The 20,231-nt window shown below is 45.6% G+C and overlaps 1 protein-coding gene across 1 annotated transcript in view; it reads left to right on the top strand.

The window, feature by feature from the left end:
* ACBD6 (acyl-CoA binding domain containing 6) overlaps window positions 1-20,231 on the top strand; it is a 151,959-nt gene that overhangs the window by 15,801 nt on the left and 115,927 nt on the right. The window contains exon 3 of the mRNA XM_082264923.1: window positions 6,613-6,709. Within this exon, the coding sequence (XP_082121049.1) occupies window positions 6,613-6,709 (97 nt within the window). The remainder of the gene's footprint in view (window positions 1-6,612; window positions 6,710-20,231) is intronic.

The raw sequence follows: 20,231 nt of genomic DNA, 5'->3' as shown, positions 1-20,231 counted from the left end.
TTTTGGTGGCATTTGATCACCACTGGGTTTTTATTTTTTATTATGTGAACGAAAATGGACTGATTTTTAATTTGGGGGGGAAAAAAAAACAATGTTTTCTACTTTCTGTTATAAAATAATACAAAATATCTATTAGGATAGATTAGGCCAAAATGTATTCTGTATACATGCCTTTGGTTAAAAAAAAAAAAAAAATTCTAATAAGTGTATAATTGGTTTGTGTGAAAGATATAGCGTCTACAAATGATTGTGTGTGCATGCATGTATATGTGTGTGTGTGTGTGTATGTATGTATATGTATGTATATATATATATATATATATATATATAATAGGGGTTAACATCAAAGGGTCAAATGTGTATCTAATCTAACAAGTGTAATATGTGCTGCTTTTACTTACAGATCTCGCTCATTTTTCTCCCTGCTTAAGACCCCGTTCACACTGGGGCGACGCTACTTGCCGGGGCGACCTCACAGGTCGCGGTGCGCAGCTCGAACCGCGACCTCGGAGCGGCTGGCACAGACTTCATAACATTGAAGTCAATGCAGGTCGCTCCGGACCCTTTTTCTAAGTCGGAGCGACTTGTGTTGCTCTTATTAGAACGGGTCCACAGCTTCTTTATGGCAGGCGACCTGTCAGGCGACCAGGTCGCCTGACAGGTCGCCCCAGTGTGAACGGGGTCTTACAGGAAGAAGAAACATCCAGATTGCTAATTTGTGTACAGAGCCCTGTGTGTTTGTAAACACAGGACTCTGTACTGTGATTGGCTACAGCAGGTCTCAGCCATGAATCATTGCCTGGGACTTGCTGACGAAATCCTGCTGTAGGCAGTGACAGCACGGGTTAGCAGGGGCACACGCATACATGACTCAAACCCTGAACAGGTTGGATGAGGTATATGTACGTAATCCAGCCTGCCCGTGCCACCTACCTCCAGTAAATGTATTGTGGGTGGGCGGCAAGCAGTTAGAGGGCTGTAAAAATGCATCTCAACCATCTTTTTACCCCACACCCCAACAGCAAGTGTAAAACTAGGCCTTCGAGTATATATGTGCTTTGTTTGTTACCACACTTCATGTGTATTCTCAGCAGTGTCTTCATCTACCTGATTTTCCAAAATACTGATTTTAAGAGTGACAGACTCGCACGCATTGATGCATTACACAGTCAATAGATGGAGTTGCAGCAAGGTCCCTGGCTTCACACACAAAGATATTACCACACACTGGCTGCTGAACAGTCTTTTGAGATTCAAATACTAAAGTAATATCATTTTCATAATCTATTCTATTTCATAATGTAAATTAATTTATTGTGACAGGCCCACTTGAAAGGGTAATTACTCATTCACCTTACATTATACTTTCCTTTAATTATTTTCCAGCACTAAAATTAATTTAATAGAACTTTTTATATCATATGCTCCATTTAGTCTGTATTGTTAATTTTTCTGCTGTAATGGAGATAGCTGTCAGAAGTGGGGCTGGACAATTCCCAGGAGCAAGCTAGCTAGCGGGCGTTAGAGGAAAATAAAAAATGTGTCCGGGTTTAACTTTATTTTCTATTGTCGATGGAGTTATATTCCCTGCCATAAAAACAGTAAAAACAATGCATGCTGGCGTTTCGATTGGACTCACTTAAACCTGTGTTCTAATTTGGGCTAATAAGCTAATAAACATGCAGTATTAATCAGGTACCAGTGAGATTGGACTAGGCATAGTAACCTGATCAGTGTGTGTGTGTGTGTGTGTGTATGTATGTGTATAATATATATATATATATATATATATATATATATATATATATATATATATATATAATATATATATATATATATTCGAGCTGCACGATTCTGAATAAAATGAGAATCACGATTTTTTGCTTAAAATACAGTTTATGATTCCTGGTGTAACATCATCTTTCACATTATACAAAAAAAAAAAATTGGTCTAACTTTACTGTATAGTTGTGTTTTTTAAATTTTTTTTTTTTTTTTGTTTTATTAATTGAAGTTTGTTTTTCCCAAAAAATTGCATCTGAAAGAGCACTGCGCAAATACCGTGTGACATAAAATATTGCAACAACTGCCATTTTATTCTCTAGGGTCTCTGCTAAAAATATATATATATATATAATGTTTGAGGGGGGGGAGGGTTCTAAATAATTTTCTACCAAAAAATACTGATTTTTAACTTGTAAGCAACAAGTGTCAGAAAAAGGCTTAGTCTTTAAGTGGTTAACCTGACCTCATTTACAGACCGAAGTGCATCCCTTTGATCTAAAAGAACGAAATGATGCAATGTTTCTTTTTATCTCTCAATGCTGAGCAATGTTGTGATGAACTTTGTCGTCTGTTTTTTTTTTTTTTCCCTTTGACAGCTCTTAGCAGAGAATGGCTCTGCACTGTTACGTAACTCATGGAAATGCTTGATTAAGGCTCTGTTCAGATCTAGGTGTTCTGAATTGATTCTGCTTGTAAACCCAAATCACCTCAAATTGCGGGAAGTGCCTGCGATTCCCGTCCTCTCCAATGGTACCCCAATATTTTTGCCGCGATTCTAACCCTACAAATCTCTGTAAAATCGCACAATTGCTGGACGCCTGTCGCTCAAAAGAAGTTCTGGAACTTATTTTGAGCGACAAGACGTCCCGCGATTCTGTTTGTGCCATTTTACAGTGATCCGTTGGGCCACAATCACGGAAAAATCGTGCCGCAATTGGGGTGCCATTGGAAATGATGGGGAGCGCGTCCCGAGACTTGCAAGAACGCCTACATGTGAACGGAGCCTAAGATCGTGAGGGGGGTTGAAACTAGTAAAAAAAGTAAAGGCATAATGTGCTATTAATAGAAGTGTTAATAGCTTATTTTTTATCAATTTAACAAAGGAGCTGTAATGTACTGTTTAATATTTGGTGTCACATCCCTTTGCCTTTAAAACCACATCAATTCTTCTGGGTACACGTGCACACAGTCTTTGAAGGAACTCAGCAGCTAGGTTGTTCCAAACATCTTGCAGAGCTAACCACAGATCTTCTTCTGTGGATGTAGGCTGCCTCAAATTCTGTCTCAGTGATGTTGAGATCAGGGCTCTGTGGGGACCAAACCATCACTTTCAGGACTCCTTGTTCTTCTTTACGCTGAAGATGGTTCTTAATGACATTGGCTGTATGCTTGGGGTAGTTGTCCTGCTGCAGAATAAAATTTGGGGATAATCACACGCCTCCCTGAGGGTATGGCATGATGGTTAAGTATCTGCCTGTATTTCTCAGCATTAAGGACACTTGATCCTGACCAATCTCCAGTTCCATTTGCAGAAATGCAGCACCAGACTTGCAAGGAACCTCCACCATGCTTCACTGCTGCCTGCAGACACCCATTATTGTACCGCTCTCTCACCCTTCAGTGAACAAACTGCCTCCTGCTACAGCCAAATATTTCAAATGTTGACTCCTCAGTCCAGAGCACCTGCTGCCATTTTTCTGCACCCAAATTCCTTTCATGCATAGAATATGGAAGCAAGGCTAAGCGACTCAACTATGCATGAGAACAGGAACTGGGGTGCAGGTAAACTGCAGCACATCAGTGTAAAAGCTGCCTTATAGGGAGCTTAGGACTGTAAGGGCTTGTTTAAATTTGCAGCTTGGGGGGTGGTATAACTTTATAGTTCATTTGTGGCCTGCGACCGGTTTACAAATTGATAAAGTGGCCCTCACTCTCATTCTAAAGGTTGAGCACCTCTGTGTTCTACAGGGTCCCTGCTTTCAAATAATAAAGTTTTAGGTATGTCCTGAAATATTTGTGTTACTATCAATATCAAATGTGTATTTGCCGTTTGAAAAACGAAACACAAATTTTAATGCACACAAACACAATTGCATCTTTTAAGAGCTTTTGCAACAAGCCCTTAATCACCTCTGTAACTACTTGCACTGTGAATTATTTCTCAAAGATCCTCAAATGTCACAACAAAATTCTGAAGTTCAGTTTTATTCCGTTTTAGTCGTTCTTAACAGCTTTGCAGCATCTGCTTTGCCTCTACATCAGAGGGCTGACAGGCTGCTTAGAACTGCCTCTAAGATTCGCTAAGATCACAGTACCTATAGCTACAGAGGTGAATTAGGGCTTGTATTAAAGTGATTTTATTGCATATTAGTTTTAGTTATAGTCTTATGACTAAAATGCCATTTTAGTTTTAGTTGCATTTTAGTCGACTAAATTAACACTGCTCTCCTGCAAAGTGGTGGAATTTCTAAGGCAGATAAGCTATTTGGAGAAGTTGGGGGAGAAATAGAAACTTATCAAATATCAGTTCCAGAAGAATGTAAAGACCAATTTTGTTGCAGAATTTTCCCAAAGATGTGAAACTATTTTAAATTACACGTGTGTCACAATCGACCATTTACTCCCAACATGGAAGAGGTCCTATTTTCCCCCACTTTCCTTGTCATTGCTATGGCGGTATTTCTCGATGAATTTGTCAACACTAGCACTATACAGTGAAGTGTCGTAAATAAGAAGTACTTGATTTTGTTGGACGCATTGGTTAGAACAATGAAAATGTTGCAGGGTTTTCATCAAGTTGGTGGAAAACTTACGACAACATATACACACCAGTAGAAATGCGGCAAATGCTTTACTGATCAGCCCCCCCTTTCCTCATTGCGTGCTGGGTATGGTAATATTTTGCCTCTGACAGTTGTATACATGTAAAATAATAAAAAATAAGGAGCTACTTGTGACAACTCCTCATAGCTAATGAAGCCAGAATTCCTAATCTGCATACTTGTCACAGGTTAGTGTACAATTGATGCCTTTAGTTCACCATTAAAGTCAGGCAACTAGCTTTATAAAAATAAATGTGTTTGTGTGTGTATACATACAGTATCTCACAAAAGTACACCCCTCACATTTTGTAAATCTATTATTATATATTTTCATGTAAAAACACTGAAAAAATGACACTTTGCTACAATGTAAATAGTGAGTATACAGCTTGTATAACAGTGTAAATTTGCGGTCCCCTTAAAAATAACTCCACACACAGCCATTAATGTCTAAACCACTGGCAACAAAAGTGAGTACACCCCTAGGTGACAATGTCCAAATTGGAGCCCAAAGTGTCAATATTTTGTGTGGCCACCATTATTTTCCAGTACTGCCTTAACCCTCTTGGGCATGGAGTTCACCAGAGCTTCACAGGTTGCCACTGGAGTCCTCTTCCACTCCTCCATTACGACATCACGGAGCTGGTGCATGTTAGAGACCTTGGGCTCCTTCACCTTCCATTTGAGGATGCCCCACAGATGCTCAATAGGATTTAGGTCTGGAGACGTGCTTGGCCAGTCCATCACCTTTACCCTCACCTTCTTTAGCAAGGCAATGGTCCTCTTGGAGGTGTGTTTGGGGTCGGTATCATGTTAGAATACTGCCCTGCAGCCCAGTCTCCGAAGGGAGGGGATCATGCTCTGCTTCAGTATGTCACAGTACATGTTGGCATTCATGGTTCATGCAATGAACTGTAGCTCCCCAGTGTCGGCAGTACTCGTGTAGCCCCAGAACATGACACTCCCACCACCATGCTTAACTGTAGGCAAGACACACTTGTCTTTGTACTCCTCACCTGGTTGACGCCACACACGATTGACACCATCTGAACCAAATAAGTTTATCTTGGTCTCATCAGACCACAGGACATGGTTCCAGTAATCCATGTCCTTAGTCTGCTTGTCTTCAGCAAACTGTTTGTGGGCTTTCTTGTGCATCATCTTTGGAAGAGGTTTCCTTCTGGGACGACAGCCATGCAGAATAATTTGATGCAGTGTGCGGCGTATGATCTGAGAACTGACAGGCTGATTCGCCCCACCCCTCCAACCTCCTGCAGCAATCCTGGCAGCACTCATACGTCTATTTCCCAAAGGCAACCTCTGAATATGACGCTGAGCACGTGCACTCCACTTCTTTGGTGGACCATGGCGAGGTCTGTTCTGAGTGGAACCTGTCCTGTTAAACCGCTGTATGGTCTTGGCCACCCTGCTGCAGCTCAGTTTCAGAGTTTTGGCAATCTTCTTATAGCCTAGGCCATCTTTATGTAGAGCGACAATTCTTTTTTTTTCAGATCCTCAGAGTTCTTTACCATGAGGTGCCATGTTGAACTTCCAGTGACCAGTATGAGAGAGTGAGAGCAATAACCAAATTTAACACACCTGCTCCCCATTCACACCTGAGACCTTGTAACACTAACGAGTCGCATGACACCGGGGAGGGAAAATGGCTAATTTGGCCCAATTTTGGACATTTTGACTTAAGGGGGTACTCACTTTTGTTGCCAGCAGTTTAGACATTAATGGCTGTGTGAGTTATTTTGAGGGGACAGCAAATTTACACAAATTTATACAAGCTGTACACTCACTACTTTACATTGTAGCAAAGTGTAATTTCTTCAGTGTTGTCACATGAAAAGATAGAATAAAATATTTACAAAAATGTGAGGGGTGTACTCACTTTTGTGAGGTACTATAGATCTCACTATCTTATTGAGGGAAATTTGATGCTTTTGTAATTTAACATGTTATGTGATTTTTTTTTTTTTTCTATCTTTTTCTCCTGCAGGGAGGCATGGAAATCATTAGGTGATTACAGTCAGCAGCAGGCAATGCTTGAGTATATAGACACTATAAAAAAGCTTGATCCAGACTGGAGCCCAAAGGTATGTGAAAGAACAGCTTCTATAATCTGTATTTATGGTAAAGTAGGTTATGACGTAGTATTGGTTACCCCCGTTCCTTGCTCTTCTAGTCTTACACCGATTCATCTGATCGGGATTTCATTAATTTCCTCTAAGCTGTTTCTCTAGCAGGGTTACCATCTATTGCTGTATCTGCTGTAAGCATTACTTGTGAGCGGTATGGATCACCCGGAGTACAGCTCAGAGCATTGGTAGTGCATGTAATTGCATGCTGCATCATATCAGCAACTTTGGTAACAAAAAAACGAAGAGCCAGGCTCTTCAGGAATTTTACTGAGCAGGGGCAAACGTCCCATTGCCTTGGTGAGACCTCTTCCACTTTCTAGCCAAACTAAATGCAGCAGGCAGGCCTCTGATATCCACCTGTGCGATAATACATGCAAGCACCTATGACCACCTATTGCATGCATATTGGAAGCTTAAAACCTTTTAAAACAGATTCACGTTAAAGCACAATTCCAGGCAATATCCAAATACTGTACATAGTTGAAATATGTATGTAAGGGCTGTTTTACCTAAGGGAGGATTTGTATTTTTGCCCATCCAGTTCTGAAATTTACACAGCTCTGTCCTGCCTGGCAGGGCAGGAGACCTACTATTGCTTTACTGAAGTTAAAGTGATATTAAACCCTCACTCACTTTAGCAGCTGATTTAATCACTTGCTGAGTATGCAGCTTTTTTTTTTATTTCATTTTTTTTTTTTTTTTTTTTTTTAATCCTTCCTTTTTGTTGAGTTTTGTGCAATCTCAGATTTTCTGTTTCAGAGTGACTCCTTTCTTATGCAGCATCCTAATAAACCACATAAAGTTATGTCTGCTAGGCCTAGAATGGCAAGGTACATCCCAGCTCCTCCCTTCTCATCTCTCTTTTCTCCAATCTAACAGACTGGAGAATATGGGGCCCTGACTACTTGCCAATGCCTATGGAGACCAGGTAGTTAAATCTACTGAGATGTAAGTAATGTTTATGGTGAAAATAAATGCATTTGGCATTTAAAGACAGTGCAACTTTCACTAAGTTGAATGATGCCCTTGCTATAGGTGTAGGCCATTTATAGTACGTATCTCGTATCTCCTAACTCATATCTACGTATCTCTCATATAGCCTTACCAGAAAACTCCTAGGATATTGCCAAGAGAAGAGTTGCCTAGCTGTTACTGTTTATCTTCACCATCAAAGGAGCAAGCTCTTTTATTCACCACCCAATGCTCTTTCTCTCCCCTGATGCATTATCCCTGAGACCAGTATTTTAGAGCTCACTCCTGTGATGGTGGATGCAAGCAGTAATAGCTAGGAGTCTCTTAGCAACGTCCAAGGAGTAATCCATCCAGGATTCATAAGATATTTAAATGGCCTACACCTAGAGGAAGGGCATTATTCAACTTTGGTCAAAGCTGCATAGTGTGCTTTCTTTATCGTACATCACGGGACATAAAATCCTATCCCCCCCCATTTAACCCCTCCTACACAGGAAGTACCTCAGTTTTTTCACCAGTGTCTTAAAGGTGATGGTCACTCTAGAGAAGTTCTCCTCCACATTTTTATGTTTTATTTTCAAAGAAGAAGAAAGAAGATTATGCTACAAACCCGGATCAAAGATCTCGGAATCGAAGGGCTTAGCAATCGGATCCATCCAAAAAAGTCAAAGACTAAAAGGATGGTACCGGAGCCTTGGGAAAGCAGATACGAGGTTTTGCCTGTAACGTTGTCCTTTTTAGGCACTGAACCCTGGGACCTGGACCCTTTGTAAAACCAATCCCAAAGGTGCTCCAGCAGGGTGCTCTACAGGTCCAAAGGAGTGGCCCCTCAAAACAAGGGGACCCTGTCCTTGAAGGTCGGCAAGTGACAAAAACTCACCATGATGGGTATAGATTGGATTCTTGTTACAAGACAGAATCCTGCGGCAGGACTGGTAAATCAACTTTAAAAATATTTGTAAAAAAATTTTTATGCACTGCTCCTTTTAAAGATAACCATTACCAAGTGCCATGTTGGTCTCTAAAAGAGACAATAGGTGTATTCGCTATGTTAACGCACTCGCTATGTAAACGCGAGAAGATTCGCCATTTAAGCACTAGCGTACGCTTGGAGCAGGTTCTGTATCTTTGGGCTAATCCGTGCTGTGTTTGATAAGCTGTGTAGTTTGGCACAAACCGCTAGTACCTCAAGTTTGCCTTGCCTCAGAGCAATATCCTCCCGAAAGAAGGGTGGGGGCACTGTGGTGCCGCCGTCAGGACTGAAAGATCCTAGTCGTGCTTCCTCTGTGTTTTCCACCCCTGATAAGCCAGAGGTGGCTAGCCAATCTGAGTCATTATGGTTTGTCTGGCATAGTAGCTACATCTGGTACTTCTGCCGCAACCTACTTCACTAAGGATGATTTGGCATCGGCATTAGCCGGCCTTGAGGGTAAGATTGCTGGCATGATCGCAGCATCGCAAGGAGGGAGGAAACGTGTTGGATCCCCTCACCTGAGCCACCCCCTGATTTAGTTCAGGATTGGGCAGATGATGTGGAAGAAGTAGCTGTAAATGACCCTCTAGAAGGTCAAGCTGAGGTTTCCACTTCTGGGTAGTCAGGATCTGAGGAGTCGTACTCTCAATCCCAGAGATTAATTCAGTCTCTTACTGAAATGGTCTGGTTTGGATACAAATTACCTCCCTTAGAGATGTCTGAAGTCTTTTTCCTCGCTAGGCTCATTGCGCCCTCCTCCTAGTCCTCAGGTTTTTCCCTTACATCCGCTCTTAGAGCAGGTAATGTATGCTGATTGGGATCATCCTGATAGGATTTTTGCTCTTCCCAAAAAGGTTTTCACTTTGCATCATATGGAGAAAAATTTCACGAGAAAATGGACTATACCTACTGTGGATGCTGCCATTTTTTCAGTTAATAAAAGTTTTTAACTTGTCCTGTGGATAATGCCCAGGTTTTTAAAGATCCAGCTGATAAGAAGTTGGAATCTTTGCTAAAAGCCTTCTTTGCTATTGCAGGGTCTGTGATACAACTTGCAGTAGCAGCAACTTGCAGTAGCAGCTATAGGAGTTTAGTCTTTAAAAGACCGTATTAAGCGAGTTTCCAGGACTGTTCCTCCTCAAGGAGAGTCTGTGGAAGATTTGACAGATCTACCTTGCACTGTGTTTTTCAGTGGATTCTCTGAAAGACTCTATACAGCAAAGGTCACGGTTTGCTCTTTTAAGAGTGCATATGCGCAGAATCCTATGGCTAAAAAGCTGGTCTGTGGAATTTGCCACGTAAAAAGTTGCTGGTTGGCTTTCCCTTTTCATAGAGAATGCCTATTTGGTGATGATCTGAATAAATATATCCAAAAGATTTGGGGGGGAAGAGTTTGTTGCTACATGTTAAGAGGAAAAGCAAGTGTCCTTCTTTTAAGATACCAAGCACTCAGACCCCCAGTACTGCTATTCCCAGGCAGTTGGGATAGCCTCAGCCATCTGGATATAGAACCAAGCCTTCAGGGCAAGGGCAGAAGAAACCCTGGGCCCAGAGATCTACCAAGTCTACCTCTAAGCCTACCTTGTGAAGGGGTGCCCCCCACTCAATCGGGTGGGGGGAAGGCTGCTATGGTTCTCGAAGGTCTGGGTAGAAATAATGCAGGACAACCGGGTTATTTCCACTATCTCGCAGAGATGCAAACTGGAATTTCGGGTCTTCCCGCATCCTCGGTTTGAAAAGTCATACATTTCTGCATATCCTCTAAAAAGAGGACCTCTCTTTTTGGCTCTGGACCATTTAGGGTCCCAAAAAGGGATTACAGAGGTTCCTGAGGACGAAAGATTCAGGGGTTTTTACTCCAACCTTTTCGTAGTCCCCAAGCCGAACAAGAGATGTGAGACCTATTCTGGATCTCAGAGCTCTGAAACAGTTTCTGAACATTTGTACTTTCCGTATGGAGTAAATTTGTTCAGCCTTGGCCTCCCTGCAGGGAGAGGAATTTCTAGAATCCATAGACATCTAGGATGCATACCTTTTTTTAATGTGCCTATTTTTCAGGGCCATCAAAGGTTTTTCCGTTTGTGGCCCTGCAAAGATCCAACCTCCAGTATTGGCCGCTCTAAGGTCTCAATGGATATCCTTAATAGACTATTGTTAATAAATCCGTAGCTGTTCGAAGTCTTAATGTTTTCCAGACAGTACAGTTCTTAGAACGTCTGGGTTGGATTCTGGACTTGGCAAAGTCAGCATTACAGCCGGTCCAGCGTCTCTAATATCTGGGACACAATACAGGCAAAGGTACTCTTTCCATTTAAGGTCACGGACCTGAAGGATCTGGTTTGATCCATAAGAAGGCAAAGGTATCCTGTATGTCTTTGCATGAAGTTTATTAGGGAAGATGGTGTCCTCATTCAGAGCAGTTCCCGATGCTCCATTCCATGTCAGACACAAAAAACGCCTGTAAAAACGCCTGTAAATCGCGGTTAAAATCGTGGTAAAAAACGCTACGCTCAGGTGTGAATGTAGCCTTACAGAACAACATTCTGTCAGAATGGACCAGAAAGGTCAAGTCCCTAGACTGGTGCATGTCTCTGGTACCAAGAGTACGTCCGAGTTTAAATTGATGGTTGTTAACCAGAAATTTGGTGAAAGGGAAATCCTTTCTTCCAGTAGTCTGGAAAATAGTGTCTACAGATGCCAGTCTCTACGGTTGGGGAGCGGTTCTGGAGAAAGCCACTGTCCAGTGAAAGTGGTCTTGGGCAGAGGAAAGTCTTCCTATTAATGTCTTGGAAATCCGAGCAGTTTTTGGGCTTTAAAGTACCGGATGCCCAGAATTTGGGGTTACCCTGTCTGGGTACAATCCGACGATGCCACTGCTGTGGCTTATATCATCCATCAGGGAGGCACCAAAAGTCGGTCAGCCCGTTTGGCCCAGGATAGGATGATATCCACCTCCTATCGGCAGTTTTCATTCCAGGAATAGAAAACTGGCAGGCGGACTTTGAGTTGTCAACAGATGTTTCCGGGGGAATGGTCCTTACACCCCAAGATCTTTGCATTGATCTGTCAATGCTGGGGGGTCCAGTCCCAGATGTAGATCTGTTGGCATCAAGGTTCAACAACAAGTTGAAAAGATTTGTGTCCAGGACCAGAGATCCACTCGCAGTGGATACCTTAGTGACTCCTTGGGAGGAGTTTTCCCTGATGTATGCCTTTCCTACGGTTCAGCTGCTGCCACATCTGTTACGCAGAATCCAGCTAGCATGGAAACCAGTAACCCTGGTAGCTCCAGCATGGCCGAGGAGGTTTTGGTATGCACAAATTAAAAAATTGGCAGTGACCAGGTCTTGGGTTCTTCCACTGCGTCCGGACCTGCTTTCTCAAGGGCCGATCTTCTACCCTGCTTTACAGTCTCTAAATTTTATGGCTTGGCTGTTGAAGCCTTGATTTTTGAAGTAGCAGGGTATATCTGTCCCTGCAGTTTCTACCCTGATAAATGCTAGAAAAGCAGTCTCTAGAAGCATTTATTTACAGAGTCTGTAAATCTTACATTACCTGGTGTGAGGCCAGGGAATGGCGTCCATGCAAATATATAATCGGGGAGAATTCTAGCCTTCTTGCAAGTAGGGGTAGCTATGAATTCAGCCTTAGGCACTATTAAGGGTCAAATTTCAGCCTTGTCGTTTTTTTCCCAGAGACCGATCGCTTTGCATTCCTTGGTTCAAATCTTCGTTCAAGGAATGTTACGTATGCTTCCACCAGTGAAGCCACCATTGTGTCCTTGGGATTTAAATTTTGGTGTTGGCAGTTTTACAGAAACCTCCTTTTTGAGCCCATGGGGCATATTCCCCTGACTCTTTTGACTCTTTTTTGATTGCGATAACTTCAGCCAGAAGAGTATCAGAACTAGCAGCTCTTTCGTGTAAAGAGCCATTCTTGATTTTACATCAGGATAGGGTGACTCTACGTCCACACTAGGTTTTTTGCCCAAGGTGGTATCTGCCTTTCATTTGAATCAGGACATTATACTGTCTTTTTTTTCCAGATCCTCAAACAGAGGAGGAAAAGTGATTACATTTTCTTAATGTAGTATGTGCATTTAATATTTACTTGAAAAGGTTGGCTCTGATTCGTAAGACCGATCTTACTCTAAGTCTACGATTTCTCGTTGGATTTGCCAGGTATCATCCGGGCGTATGGTTTGAATTTGAAGGTTCCAACTTTTCCTATAAAGGCAAACTCTACCAGAGGAGTAGGTGCCTCTTGGGCAATTTGCCATCAAGCTTCTATGGCTCAGGTTTGCAAAGCCGCGTCTTGGTCGTCGGTGCATAGATTCTATCAAGTGGATGTTGGGATCCAGGAGGAGTCTGCATTTGGCCTCAGTGTTCTGGAGGCAGCTATGTAGATCTTTTGTTGTCTGATGGCAGTATTTATGGTGTCCTCCCCACCTTAGATGCATTGCTATGGGACGTCCTATATACTAATGAATATGGCTCTGTGTCTCGTGATGTACGATAAAGAAATATGGATTTTTTTTTTTCTACAGCTTACCTGTAAAATCCATTTCTTGTAGCACATCAGGGGGACACAGAACCGTATTCATTACTATGTGGGTTATACGCCACCTATAGGTGAAGGGACCATTCAATGTAAACAATCAGACAGTAAGTCCCCCTATATGACCCCCTCCTACACAGTAAGTACCTCAGTTTTGTAGACCGCAATAAATACCCCATACAAGAGGGTGTCTTGTGATGTACTCCAAGAAATGGATTTTACAGGTAAGCTGTAGAAAAAAAATCCATATTTTATCTACATACACCCCCTTAACTGCATAATCAGGTTTTTTGGTAAAGGTACATTTTTTTTTTTTTTTTTTTTTTTTTATGATTCTTTTTTATATCGCCTTTCAGAAATGCATGCAACACTGTCTTTGTACTTTTTGTGGTATGACTCAGTTCACACCTAATGCAGTTTGCTTTTGATCCGTTCCTTCAGTGATTTTTGCGGTCTTTATCACAGTTTTAAATTTTTTACTTTTTTTTTTTTTGGCCAGTTTGTTGGGCAGATTAAAAAACACAAATCGTGGCAAAATCGCTGCAAAAATGCACTGTGCTTTTCCTGCTGCTTCTCCATTTGAAGTCTGTTGAATCAAAAAAAGGACCGTTTTTTGCGTTTTAAAAAAAAGTACCTGACCCTTTTCTAAAAACGCTGCGGCGTAAAAAAAGCACAGATGTGAACGTGTCCCATAGGAAACCATGTGTTTTTTTTTTTTTTTTTTTTTTTAATCTTTATTTGACAAAGTAACATGTCACATCAACATTTTCAATAGTGCAAAAAACACAAGTTTCAAGGATATGTATAAAATGTGAAGTACAAGTAGTAAACACAAGAATAAAAGGAAGAACAACAGTTGTATAACAGAGTAATAATGGGGCTCTCCCCTCAAGGAATTGTGGGGAAGCCCCCTTGAATCTGTCACCAACTGCTGTGTAGATACATCAATCCAAAAATAAGAAAAATCTTGACAAGAGGACCCAGTGGCTGGCGCTAGGTCAGCATATACTAATGAGTGCTAAATGTACTACAGAGTGGCCTGACCGGCCCAGATGCTAGGGGCGGGGGGGAATATGCCTCCATCTACCCCCAACCCCCCCCAGCACACCAGCGCCACCCTGAGGCCTATAGTAAACACCGAAGGGGAGAAGCAGTGCCACCCTCAGGCGAGAAGGCCTCCCCCTCAGTGGCAAAACACTGGGACAGCCCATCATGTTAGTGCATTATGAGGTAGTATTTAACCACTTAAGGACGAGGCCTTTTTCTGACACTTGTTGTTTACAAGTTAAAATCAGTATTTCTCTTACGTCCTCCGACAGTCGCCGCCTCTTCATATTCGTCACATATGGGGTATTAGACTTTGCTCCGAAGGAGTAGCTAGGCAACAGAATATGTTAACATTAAAGCTTTTAACATATCCCACCCTCAAGGGGTGGTCCCCTCAGTCAATACCCTCCTACTTCCTGCAACCATATCTCAGTTTTTATGTCTAGCTTGTCAGGAGTGGCTGGCTCTCTCTGTGCTGGGGCTTTCTGCCCCAGACTCTTTCTTCTTTTTTGAATTTTTGTTTGAGTTTTCTCTCTACCTTTACTTAGCTGTTCTTTTTGTCAGCGTTAGTTAGTTCTTCGGATGAAGAGGATCATGCGGGCTGGGTCTCGGGCTGATCCCCCTGGTCGCAGGTCGTGGGTCAGTGGCTTCCCATCCTGCCATCGAGCGTTCAGCCAGGTAACGCTCCTGGCACAGTGAACGACCCATCCCTGTTCGGTGCAGGGATGATTGGTGAGGTGGCTACCTCACTGGACGCTGTGCGGTTTCTTAACCCCCATTCTGTGCGTCTTGTATGCGACTCTCCCTGCCTCATGTGCAGCGGCTTGTTCGCCTGTGCGGGTCCCCCACGCCATGTGAGGTAAGTGTATTTATGTGGGGACCTGTCTGTCTGGGGGGGTGTCAGTCTGGGACTGTGTAACCTGCCTCTATTCACACTGTTTGTCTCCCTATCTCTCGGCTGCAGGCTGTGGGCTGCAAGAGGGGGGGGGGGGAGCTGTGTGACACTGTGTGTGTCAGCCTTGTCAGTGTGAGAAGCTGTGTGCTGTGGGGCATGTTTTGTGGCATGTTTGGGCATTATACAGCGATCGCTGCGGCGATCTGACATGTGTTTTTTTATACATGGATGACATGTGTGCATTACTGTACTGTGGAGCGGCGGTTTCGGCGCCAAACGGCGCCATTTTGCCTACACTCGCTCCGGCCGCATGTTCTACATGCATGGCGGCCATTTTCTTGTAGCCTCCCATAGGCTTTCATAGAGCGCCCTGGCAGCATCACTTCCTCTTCTCCAGGAACACCGATCGAGGCAGCAGCAGCGGCGAGGGTCTCCTCAGGTTTTATCCTTCTGTTCTTGCTATCCATTGCCTGTGTTAAGTTTAATATTCCCTGTGGGGGTCTCATTGTGCTTGTGTGGGTGCGGTGGGCTGCGCTCGCCGCGCTTGATTAAAGGGGCAGTTAACCCTTTATTATCCGGCATTTGTTATAGGGGCAATGGATTCTCAGGAAGGCAAATTTCCTACCGCCTTGGTGGAAAGCCAGGGGACCGCTGTTTCCCCCCCAGGGGGGGATTTAGCCACTATTGTGGCTGGCCTTGCTGCTCAGGTGCAGATGCTGGTGGCTGCTCAATCTGCTAAAAGACCCAGAGTTGCTCTTTCCTCTGATTCTGAGGGTGAAGGTGATGGGGCTGTTATGGCGGGGGCCTCCTTATCGGGGTCCCGCTCCTCCCTGGATCTAGTGGGGTCCGAGGTGGAGGCTGATGTTGAAGGGGTTGATAATTCTCCCCCTGGCTCGCCTGAAGAGCTTGCAATCATGGATGAATTGATTGCTTCCATAAAGCAAACGCTGCGTTTGCAGGAGGAAGTGTGTCCCCCCGCTGCCTTGGCTTATGGGACGCAGAGAAAACGCAGGACGCCGCAGGTTTTTCCCTGCAATGATGATTTTCAGCGCGCTGTTAAGGAACAATGGCGCAATCTGCGCAAACCTTTTGCTGTACCAAGTAGGTTCAAGCTGCGTTATCCTTTCTCGCCTTCCACTGATGAAAGGTGGTGTGTGCCTCCCCCAGTGGATCACGCAATTGCGGTTTTAAACAAATCCACTGCGATTCCTGCAGAGGATTCCCCTGTGTTCCGTGATGCCACGGATAGGAGATTGGAGTCTCTTGCCCGTCATACTTATTCTGTTACGGGTTCTATGCTTAAGGCTCTGTTTGCTTCTCTCATGGCGGCCCAGGCGATCGCAAGTTGGACGCAGATGCTTAGGCGCGTCCTAGTGGCCGATTCGGCCTCGCCGGCGACCCTGGATATGGTGGATCAAATCCACCAGGGTGTCCTGTATCTGTGTGATGCGGACCTGGACCTGGTTCCGTTGGCTGCACGTGTGCACAGCGTGGCGGTGTTGTCTCGCCGCCTGGTTTGGTTGAAGTGTTGGTCGGTGGACCAGTCTTCACGTAAGACCTTAGCCAATCTGCCTTATGATGGGTCTCGCCTTTTTGGGGAGTCCTTGGATGTGTTGATTAAGGGGATCACCGGTGGTAAGAGCACTCTCTTGCCCCATTTCCCCAAGGCTAAGGGGGCTTCTGGGAAGAAGCATGCTAATTTTCGGCCCCCTCAGGGGTCCTTTCGTGCCTTTCGGCCGCACTACAGGGGCAAGCCGTTCAAAGGTCAAGGCTCTCAGAAGAAGCCCTGGTCTGGTAAACAGAAGTCCGGTCAATCCGGATCCGCAGCCCATAACGGTGCGGCCTGAAGGGGCGCCCTCACCCAGTTTTGGGGTGGGGGGACGCTTGCTCGGTTTTCTTCAGCCCTGGTTGGCCCGTGTGCGGGACAGATGGGTTCAGGAGATCGTTCGATCTGGTTACAAGATCGAGTTTCTCTCTCGGCCGGAGAGCAGATTTTTTCCCTCAAATCTTCAACTGTCTCCAGAGCGTTTGCGGGACCTACACCTGGCGGTGCGGGACCTGAGGGCTCAGGGAGTGGTGGTTCCGGTGCCTCATCGGGACAGATTTCGGGGGTTTTATTCCAATCTGTTCACCGTGCCCAGAAAGGAGGGCAAGGTTCGTCCAATTCTGGACTTGAAGGCTCTGAACCGCTCTGTGCGGGTTCGCAAGTTCCGCATGGAATCCCTGCGGTCGGTGGTGGCTGCCCTGGTTCCGGGGGAATTCATGGCCTCCATCGATTTGAAGGATGCGTATCTTCACATCCCCATTTTCGAGGGTCACCAGAGGTACCTTCGATTTGCCATTGCGGAGGATCACTACCAGTTCGTGGCGTTGCCTTTTGGTCTCGCCTCGGCTCCGCGGGTCTTCACCAAGGTGCTTGCACCGGTTCTGGCATTGTTGAGGGCCCAGGGCATTTCTGTCCTGGGGTATCTGGACGACATTCTGGTTCGGTCTGCGACCAGCCAGGGTCTGGAGGAGGACCTGTCTGTCACGATGCAAACTCTGCAGGAGTTTGGTTGGACGATAAATTTTCCAAAGTCGACGCTGAGTCCGTCGGTTCGTCTTCCCTACCTGGGAATGATTCTGGACTCGGTACAGGCGAAGGTCTTTCTGCCGGAAGACAAACTCGGGACTCTTCAGGAGGAAGTCAGGTCCCTCAGGGACATTCCGCACTCGTCTCTAAGGACGTGCATGAGATGTCTGGGATTGATGGTCTCGGCCTTCGAGGCGATTCCCTTCGCCCAGTTTCACACGCGGGGTCTCCAAGCGGAGATCCTGTCCATGTGGGACGGGCGACCTCAGTCTCTGGATTTTCAAATCTCGTTGAGTCATCGCACCAGAAGAGACCTTCTGTGGTGGCTCCAGTCCCCGATGGTGTCCGGGGGCAAGTCGTTTCGTCCGATCTCGTGGACGGTAATCACCACGGATGCCAGCCTGTCGGGCTGGGGTGGTGTTCTGGGCGTTCTGTCCGCCCAGGGGACTTGGTCGGAGGGGGAGTCCTCCCTTCCGATCAACATTCTGGAATTGCGTGCGATAAATCTCTGTCTTCATCGTTGGATGGACCGGCTGCGGGGCTGCCCGGTTCGGGTGCAGACGGACAATGCCACGGCGGTGGCCTACATCAACCACCAAGGGGGCACCAGGAGTGCCCGAGCGGCTTGAGAAGTGGCCGACATTCTGTCTTGGGCCAAGACTCATGTCCCGGCGATAACGGCGGTTCACATTCCGGGGGTGGAGAACTGGCAGGCGGACTATCTGAGTCGCCAGACCCTGGATCAGGGGGAATGGTCTCTCCACCCGACTGTCTTCCAGGTGTTGTGCGCGAAGTGGGGTCTTCCAGATGTGGACCTGTTCGCGTCTCGTCTCAACAACAAGGTGAGAAGGTTCGTGGCAAGGACGCGCGACCCTCGGGCAGACGCGTCGGACGCGTTAGTGGCCCCGTGGCATCAGTACAGGCTGATGTACGCGTTTCCACCGATTCAGTTGCTGTCCAGGTTCCTTCGCAGGTTACACTCGGAACGCAGCACGGTGATTCTTGTGGCACCGGACTGGCCTCGCCGGTCCTGGTACGCAGACCTCGTGAATCTGGCGGTCGATGCCCCGTGGCGTCTGCCTCTTCGAGACGATCTCCTGTCTCAAGGACCGATATACCATCCTGCTTTACAGTCGCTGGCTTTGACGGCCTGGCTGTTGGGACCGAGGTCCTGAGGGAGAAGGGTCTCTCCCCAGAGGTCGTTCATACCTTGATCAACGCGAGGAAGTCTTCCTCGGGGAAGGTTTATTACCGTACTTGGAAGGCCTATTTTGCTTGGTGTGAGTCCAGGGGATTTTCTCCCCGCACATACTCGGTTTCCTGAGTGCTGTCCTTCCTTCAAACGGGTGTCGATCAGCGTTTGGCGCTGGCTACGATAAAGGGTCAGGTGTCTGCGCTGGCCGTTCTGTTTCAACGTCCCGTGGCTTCCAACTCCTTGGTTGGCACTTTTGTTCAGGGTGTGCGGCATCTGGTTCCTCCTAGGAGGGATCCTCTGCCCCCTTGGGACTTGAATCTCGTTCTATCTGTGTTGCAACGTGCTCCTTTTGAACAGATCAGGGAGATCTCGTTGTCTATGTTGTCCGAAAAGGTCGCCTTTTTGGTGGCGATCACTTCGGCTCGCAGAGTGTCGGAGCTGGCAGCTTTGTCCTGCAAGTCTCCGTATCTGGTTGTTCATTTGGATAAGGTGGTCTTGCGACCTAATCCTTCTTTTCTTCCATCTTAATGAGGATATTGTCTTGCCTTCGCTGTGCGCGAAACCTAAACATCCAAGGGAGGTGAGATTACATTCTTTGGATGTTGTTCGGGCGATAAGAGTTTACCTTAAATCGACTGAGTCTTTTCGAAAGACGGATTCCTTGTTTGTTCTTCCAGAGGGTCCTCGGAAGGGCATGACGGCGTCGGCCTCTACCATCGCCAAATGGATCAGGCAGACCATTGAACAGGCCTATGCTTTGCAGGGGAAGGTTCCCCCTGTGCCTGTGAAGGCGCACTCTACTAGATCTCTGAGTACGTCTTGGGCCTGTCGTCATGGGGCTTCTGTAGCCCAGGTGTGTAAGGCGGCGCCTTGGTCGACCGTGCACACTTTCACAAAATTCTACAAAGTGGATGTTCAGGCATCGGCGGATGCTTCCTTTGGCCGCAAGGTTCTTGGTGCGGCGATTCCCTAGGGTCCCTTGTAGGGACCACTGGCTGTTGGGATAAGTTTTTTATCCCCTGGTTATTTGTCTTTTCCTGGGTTGTTGCTCCTGTTGAGCACCTGTTTTTTCCTGTTGCCCAGCTGGGTTCCTTCCTTTGGTAAGGTTCCTTTCTTTGATGCGGAGACTGCGTTGCCTTTCGGCGCGGATGCGTTTCCCACCCCTCATGTTTGCACTGCTTTGGGACGTCCCCATATGTGACGAATATGAAGAGGCGGCGACTGTCGGAGGACGTAAGAGAAAACGGAATTTTTGTAAAATCTTAC

The sequence above is a fragment of the Pelophylax lessonae genome (genome assembly GCF_965119305.1).
Source record: "Pelophylax lessonae genome assembly, chromosome: 8".
Taxonomy (NCBI): Eukaryota; Metazoa; Chordata; class Amphibia; order Anura; family Ranidae; genus Pelophylax; species Pelophylax lessonae.
The sequence above is the reverse complement of the archived record's forward strand: the minus strand, read 5'-3'. Positions and strand labels throughout refer to the sequence as shown.